Source organism: Tasmannia lanceolata, unplaced genomic scaffold (assembly GCF_043159265.1).
Source record: "Tasmannia lanceolata isolate RefF3 unplaced genomic scaffold, GAP_Taslan_0.1 ptg000013l, whole genome shotgun sequence".
NCBI classification, from domain to species: Eukaryota; Viridiplantae; Streptophyta; class Magnoliopsida; order Canellales; family Winteraceae; genus Tasmannia; species Tasmannia lanceolata.
Window position 1 is genome coordinate 49,311,861 of NW_027518690.1, and position 7,217 is coordinate 49,319,077.

The 7,217-nt window shown below is 41.3% G+C and overlaps 1 protein-coding gene across 1 annotated transcript; it reads left to right on the forward strand.

The window, feature by feature from the left end:
- Window positions 1-1,510: 1,510 nt before the first annotated feature.
- LOC143890441 (uncharacterized) lies at window positions 1,511-5,048 on the forward strand. Its single transcript, XM_077395126.1, has 11 exons — window positions 1,511-1,681; window positions 1,758-2,387; window positions 2,477-2,629; window positions 2,700-2,783; window positions 2,867-2,968; window positions 3,054-3,628; window positions 3,722-3,809; window positions 3,894-3,989; window positions 4,105-4,320; window positions 4,397-4,494; window positions 4,578-5,048. Exons 1-11 carry the CDS (start codon window positions 1,679-1,681, stop codon window positions 4,726-4,728), a joined length of 2,196 nt encoding a protein of 731 aa, XP_077251241.1. The 5' UTR covers window positions 1,511-1,678; the 3' UTR covers window positions 4,729-5,048.
- Window positions 5,049-7,217: the final 2,169 nt, after the last annotated feature.

The following is a 7,217-nucleotide window of genomic DNA, read 5'->3' on the forward strand; positions in this document are numbered from 1 at the left end:
AAAGTCTTATAGGTTGGTTTAAACCCCTAATTGTTTACTAAATCTATGGTTTAAAGCCCTAAAGGTTGGTTTAAATCCCTAATTTTGTACTAAATCTATGGTTTAAAGCCCTAAAGGTTGGTTTAAACCCCTAATGTGTTACTAAATCTATGGTTTAAAGTCCTAAATGTTGGTTTAAACCCCTAAGTTTTTACTAAATGTATGGTTTAAAGCCCTAAAGGTTGCTTTAAACCCCTAATTATTTACTAAATCTTTGGTTTAAAGGCCTAAAGGTTGGTTTAAACCCCTAAGTTTTTACTAAATGTATGGTTTAAAGCCCTAATGTGTTACTAAATCTATGGTTTAAAGCCCTAAAGGTTGGTTTAAAGCCCTAATGTGTAACTAAATGTATGGTTTAAAGCCCTAAAGGTTGGTTTAAACCCCTAATGTGTTACTAAATCTATGGTTTAAAGCCCTAAAGGTTGGTTTAAACCCCTAATGTGTTACTAAATCTATGGTTTAAAGCCCTAAATGTTGGTTTAAACCCCTAATGTGTTACTAAATCTATGGTTTAAAGTCCTAAAGGTTGGTTTAAACCCCTAATGTATTACTAAATCTATGGTTTAAAGCCCTAAAGGTTGGTTTAAACCCCTAATGTTTTACTAAATCTATGGTTTAAAGCCCTAAAGGTTGGTTTAAACCCGTAATGTTTTACTAAATCTATGGTTTAAAGCCCTAAAGGTTGGTTTAAACCCCTAATGTTGTACTAAATCTTTGGTTTAAACCCCTAAATGTTGGTTTAAACCCCTTATGTTGTACTAAATCTTTGGTTTAAACCCCTAAATGTTCGTTTAAACCCCTAATATTTTACTAAATTTATGTTTAAAGTCTTATAGGTTGGTTTAAACCCCTAATTGTTTACTAAATCTATTTTTTAAAGCCCTAAAGGTTGGTTTAAATCCCTAATTTTGTACTAAATCTATGGTTTAAAGCCCTAAAGGTTGGTTTAAACCCCTAATGTGTTACTAAATCTATGGTTTAAAGTCCTAAATGTTGGTTTAAACCCCTAAGTTTTTACTAAATGTATGGTTTAAAGCCCTAAAGGTTGCTTTAAACCCCTAATTATTTACTAAATCTTTGGTTTAAAGGCCTAAAGGTTGGTTTAAACCCCTAAGTTTTTACTAAATGTATGGTTTAAAGCCCTAATGTGTTACTAAATCTATGGTTTAAAGCCCTAAAGGTTGGTTTAAAGCCCTAATGTGTAACTAAATGTATGGTTTAAAGCCCTAAAGGTTGGTTTAAACCCCTAATGTGTTACTAAATCTATGGTTTAAAGCCCTAAAGGTTGGTTTAAACCCCTAATGTGTTACTAAATCTATGGTTTAAAGCCCTAAATGTTGGTTTAAACCCCTAATGTGTTACTAAATCTATGGTTTAAAGTCCTAAAGGTTGGTTTAAACCCCTAATGTATTACTAAATCTATGGTTTAAAGCCCTAAAGGTTGGTTTAAACCCCTAATGTTTTACTAAATCTATGGTTTAAAGCCCTAAAGGTTGGTTTAAACCCCTTAATATTTGAGAAATCAGTTGGTTTAAAGCAGTTGTTAACTTTTTTTCACCACATTCTGTTTCAACAGGTCGAAATCTGATTTAGTGGATTTGATTCCATCTTTTCCCCCTAGTGATCATCTCATCAAACCATGGTAATGCCTCCGTTATTCTTTTAGGCCTTGTATTTTTTAAAATGTTGTATATATCTAATAATGGTTTGTTTTGCAGGCGTCTTATGCTACGTCGAGATGCTGCCCCTCTAAGTTTGACGAATTCTTCAGGTCCCTTGACTTGAGGAAAGCACATACCGATATGCTAGAGCGCGGCCCATTTGGGGCCTTGCTTAATTTGGAAGGTCTGAAATTGCACAAGGCAATTTTGACCGTCCTCGTGCGATGTTGGATACCCGAGTCAAGGGCATTTCAAATAGGTGGCATATTACTCCCCTTTGAGGTAAGGGATTTAGCATTGGCATTGGGCCTAAGCTTGGTAGGAGATAGAATACGAATAGACTGGGATTCGACAGAGGAGGTCGAAGGTTGGAGGTTTTCCGGTGCTTGGGCGAGATTTAGTGAGATTGCAGATGTTATAAGGGCGGAGTCGAGATCGGATGAGATTGCATCCGTCCACGCAACAGTGAGACATTTGTTACTGCTTCTGTGCTGCTGTGTTCTTTTTGCCCGAGCTGACCCTGTGGATCACAGGACAAAATCCTGCCTCTTCCCTTACTTAGGAGCAGAGGCCGTGGGAAGAATTGCTTGGGCATACCCTGTGTACGACTTCCTGGTAGACTCATTGGATTCATATTCGAAAAACGGGAAGACAGGATATATCACCGGATGCGCTATTGTGCTACAGGTGAAGAGTACATATATTATATACATGATTACTCTTTTGTAAGTTTGGTTTTTTCTTCTCTAAAGGTTGACTGTCTGTCTTCATTCCAGGTGTGGCTCTTTGAGCATACTACCTTGTGGGCACCTTCAGCACCAGATGCACATCCACGCCTATTAAAGTGGATCACAGGGATCGATACAAGGCGGACTGACCATGCAGCCTTTATCAGACAGATCCGTGATGGGAGGCTAAAGAAGACCCAGGTAAGACCTAGAGCGTCTGTACTCCCCTAGTACTCACTTCTTGTAACCGAGATTAACTATTTGATTTCAGGTTGTGAGGTGCCTACTACCTCTTCCTCGAGAAGAGGGCCTGCTATCTTTCACGGCAGATGAGGCTGATACTGTGATGGGAGAGGTAACGAAAATGACTCTCTTTCTTGCATAGGGTCGTTATATTCAAGTTATCTAAATTTTCTGTATTGTTGATACATTTATAAGAAAGAAGCTTCTGCGACCGCCCCAACAGTTGAGGAATGCCTCCAAGACATTCGGATTTTAGAGGAAGAAACGATAGCGTCTCTGAGTGATATGTTACGTAAGGTACTGAATTTTAAGTCTATATTCAATTACTATATAGTACATTCTCTGAGTGATATGTTAATAATTTTCCATTTCCACTTTTCAGAGGAGCATACCTTTTAAGGGGAGGACAGGGAGAAAAAGACATGTTGATAGGGAAGTGAAGGAAGACCATGTGTCTATAAGCAAGGCTGATTTTGATTTGTTAGTGGAGAGGGTTAGAGACCTTGAAAGGAGGTCAGTACGACATGAAAATGAAATAGCCGAGCTTAAGAGGATCATTGCCTCGGGTGGAATGGAGGCCGAATCACAGGATGAAGGAAAGGGGGAGATGATGGAAGGGGATGACGGAGGGGTGGCCGAATCGCAGGATGAAGGAAAGGGGGAGATGATGGGACGGGATGACGGAGGGGTGGTAGTCATCCCCAGCCACGATTCGTTGGAGGAGGAAATAAAACGGAATGTCATTTCCATCCCCGACAGTCCACTGAAACCTGTGGCAAAAGTGATTTGGAGTATTGAGAGAGGAGTGAGGCTGCGTTTGAGGAAAACTAAACCCTCTAAACATACTACTACGCCGTATATGGCTTTCGGGACTAAGAAGGTCAATGATAAAGCATTGCTGGTGGCAGACCCGCAATGCCATCGGTTGCTCCCAAAGCTTCTTGCGCTTCCCCCAAGGTAAATTGGATTTAAGCCCTTTTCCAAAACTATCATTTGTAAATCCTAAACTATCTAGCCTTTGTAAATCCTAAACTATCAGGTGTTTTGCAGCGAACGAGTTATACAGGTCAACGACGACTTCCTGTGTGCTGAGGACTTGGTTATCCTTAACAACCCCAATGAGTGGTTAAGTTCTCCGGTAAATAATTTGGTTATTTATGCTAAAGCTGAATTCTTTCACCATCGATATTTGTCTCAAATCTCTATATGTTATTTTATGTAGATTATGAATGTATACGCCGAATATCTAAACGTTCGGGACGAAAATAAAAGAAAGCCTGCAGAAAGAGCCTGTGTGGCCATTAGTACCTTCCTCTTTGTAAGAATAGATAGTTTTTCATTCCCAATCACAAGTTATTTTTTAGAGGTGGTTGTTCACAAGGTTTGAATTTGTTTTCGTCACTCCATTAACTTCTCTTGTATTATGTTTTTAGGATTGTCTAACTAACAAAGAGTACACTGGCGGAGATAGTCTTATGAAGTATGTGAAACGATTAAACGACTACCCGCCGGATACCCTAAAAAGAGTCTTATTCCCGCTGCATGTCCCTAACCATTGGATTCTCCTGGTCCTCGATATGGTGGATGAGAAGTTCTACATCTTCAACTCCTTGCGAGAGCAGATCTACTATAGAGATGTTCTACCATTGGTGAGTTCGCGTCCCACTTTCCTTCGTTATATTTCAATGTATATAAAATCCTTAGCTTGTATGGATTGTTTTATAGATACGATACCTTGAACGGCTATACATAAGTATGTGGGACTTCGATGTAAGCAAGTTTAGAGTGGTGGAAGTCGAGAAGAGGCCCTTACAACTCAACAGGTAATAAAGTTCACTTAAAATCAGTTTGGAAGTTTAAATTTATTGTGGAAGAGCGTGGTCGATGATGTGTTGTTGTTTTGCAGCAATGATTGCGGGCTGTTTGTGCTTAAGGAGATGGACTGCCTTGCACGTGACGTTCCGCCTGAGTTCAGTCAGGCAGATATAGCGCTGATGAGACGACAATTGTTTGAGGATTTCTTAGAAGGCCGGTGTGGCACGGTTCTGAACTTGTAGGAGTTCATGAACAGGCAGGCTTGGCGAGGTTGAATTCCATTTGAAATGTAGGTTTGTAAGAAAAAATATCCTTGTAATGTTTATATGTGGGTAAAGGCTCGGAAGAATTCGAAATCGTTTTTGATATCAACATTGTATTTGGTTTGTCTTTTTCTACCAACCAGCAGAAAATGCTGTTGTAAATAAGATAGGCTGTACACGGATATGTAAGTGGTACACATTCCAACACGAAAACATGTCATCTCTGTTGTTCTATATGTGGATCTTATCAAATACATGGATGATGGTTTTTACTCTATAAATTTGTTTTAGATTTTGAGATCCAATGTAAGCCGAAAGTTGATTACTTCAGTCGGTAATAAATTTGTGACCAATAATCAGTTTTGATCCCAGAATTCCGTGGCCAAAAAAAAATTCGTCGGAACCTTACTGCGGAATTCCGAAAAATGATTCGGAATTCCGACTTCGGAATTCCGAATTATTTCTCGGAATTCCGCAGTACCCATATCCCAAACGTCGACATTCGAGTTGCGTACTGCGGAATTCCGCGCTATTTGTCGCGGAATTCCGCATGTTTTTTTCGGAATTCCGAGTTTCGGAACAGGCGCGCATAAAGAGTGGACCGACTCGTTTTTCTCATTTTTGTTTCTCCCTTTTTCTCCTCCATCTCATTTTGTTTTTTATTTTTTTTCCCCTAAATTAGTTCCTCTTCTTCCTTACGAAACCCTACATTCCTCTCCTAAACCCTACCCACACCATTTTTCTTGAAACCCTTTCCTCTTTCTCTCATTTTTCCATCTTTTAGGTGTCCCTTCCTCTTCTTTTCCCCAATCTCTCCTCTCCATCCTACATGCAACCCGTTTTTCTTCCTTCTCCCCCCTTCTTTCGTCATATTCTTCCATTTAGGGCTTCAAATCCCTCTTTTTCTCTCTTTTCTTTCCTTATCTTCAAACCCTAATTTTCCAACCATGCCTAGAACGAAAAATCCTAAGTTTGGCCGTTCCTCCGGCGGCCGAGACGATGAAGGACCATCAAGAAAGAGAGCCAAGGCTAAAGCTCCGCTTCGGGAAACTGAGTTTATTTCCGATTCATACTTCTCCTCCGCCCAAGCCAAGAAGACATGGCCAAAACTGGCTAATCGGGGCATCCTCACCGGCCGATTCATTGAGCCCGACGTTCTCCACCATTTCGACCTTCAAGCGCGATTTGATGCCGTTGGGTGGACCCAATTTCTTCATCTCAACGAGCTTGTCTACCCTCGGTTAGTTCGTCTTTTCTATACCAATCTCACTATCACTCCCTCTTACTTCGGAATTGAATCTCGTGTCAAGAACACCCCCATCAAACTCAATATTCATCAACTTGCTGAGATTCTCGCAATTAGTTCCGACGGCTTTGACCATTACTTTTGGCCAAGCAATGGAATCCATTCCCTCCCAGATCTTGATCACGACACTGTGTTTGGCCGAATTACGAAGCACTATCGGCCCAACATGCTTGTGCAAACTTCTCACCTCATACCCGTGGCCAAAATGCTTCATAACTTCATGTTCAACAACTTCACCCCACGCGGTGGCATGACCGATGCCATCCGACCCCTTGAGGCATACATCATATATTGCATCCTTGAGGGTCGCCGGCTTTGTCTACCATACATCATCTTTCGCTTCATGTTCCAGACTCTTTCTCGACATCGCGCCTCATTGCCGTATGGCATGCTCCTTACCTGTGTATTTCGCCACTTCGGTATCACTCTGGAGAGTGAGGCAACCGACACTCCCACCGCTCCTTTTGATGATCGGACCTTCCGGCGCATGGCACTTGCGAATCAAGAAGTTGCCGTTGACCCTGATGAAGAAGTTGCCGTAGACCCTGATGAAGAAGAAGACGAGGACGCTCCGGACACTGAGGCCCCTGCGGCGCCCTATGCCTCTTCGGATTTGTCTCAGGGTTTCGCAGCCATGCAGGAGGCCCTTGAGCGATCTATGACCACACAGTTTGAGCGGCTCACTACCCATGTTGACACAGAGATGTCTACGCGTTTCCAATCGCTCTCGACTCACGTTGACGCCCAGTTCTCTACCCTTTATCAGTACCTCACCGGTGGTCCGTCGAGTAAGCACCCGGGCAATTCCTCTTCTTATCCGCCACCACCTCCTCCAGACCAGTAGATGGATGCAGTTATTTGCTGATGGCTCAATTTTTTTGGTCCGACTCCTTTGCTATATTGTGAGTCTCTTTCTGGATGTTTTGGGCTGTATTAGCTTTATATTTCTACAGCTGCTATATGATGGTTGGATATTTTTGGAGCTTTATATTTCTACAGCTGCTATATGATGGTTGGATATTTTTGGAGCTTTATACAGCTTTATACTTTTTGACAGTGAGTGTGCTTGATCAAGGATACCCATTTTAGGCAGAACAAAACTTGCATTCATAATTGCCCCCATCTGCAAATGGCATGAAAGTAGCATCTAAAATTAAACCTG

Coding starts and splice junctions, on each gene's coding strand:
- LOC143890441 (XM_077395126.1), top strand. Junction 2,969..3,053: donor TGAGTGATATGTTACGTAAG/GTACTGAATTTT, acceptor TCCACTTTTCAG/AGGAGCATACCTTTTAAGGG. Junction 3,629..3,721: donor CTTCTTGCGCTTCCCCCAAG/GTAAATTGGATT, acceptor GGTGTTTTGCAG/CGAACGAGTTATACAGGTCA.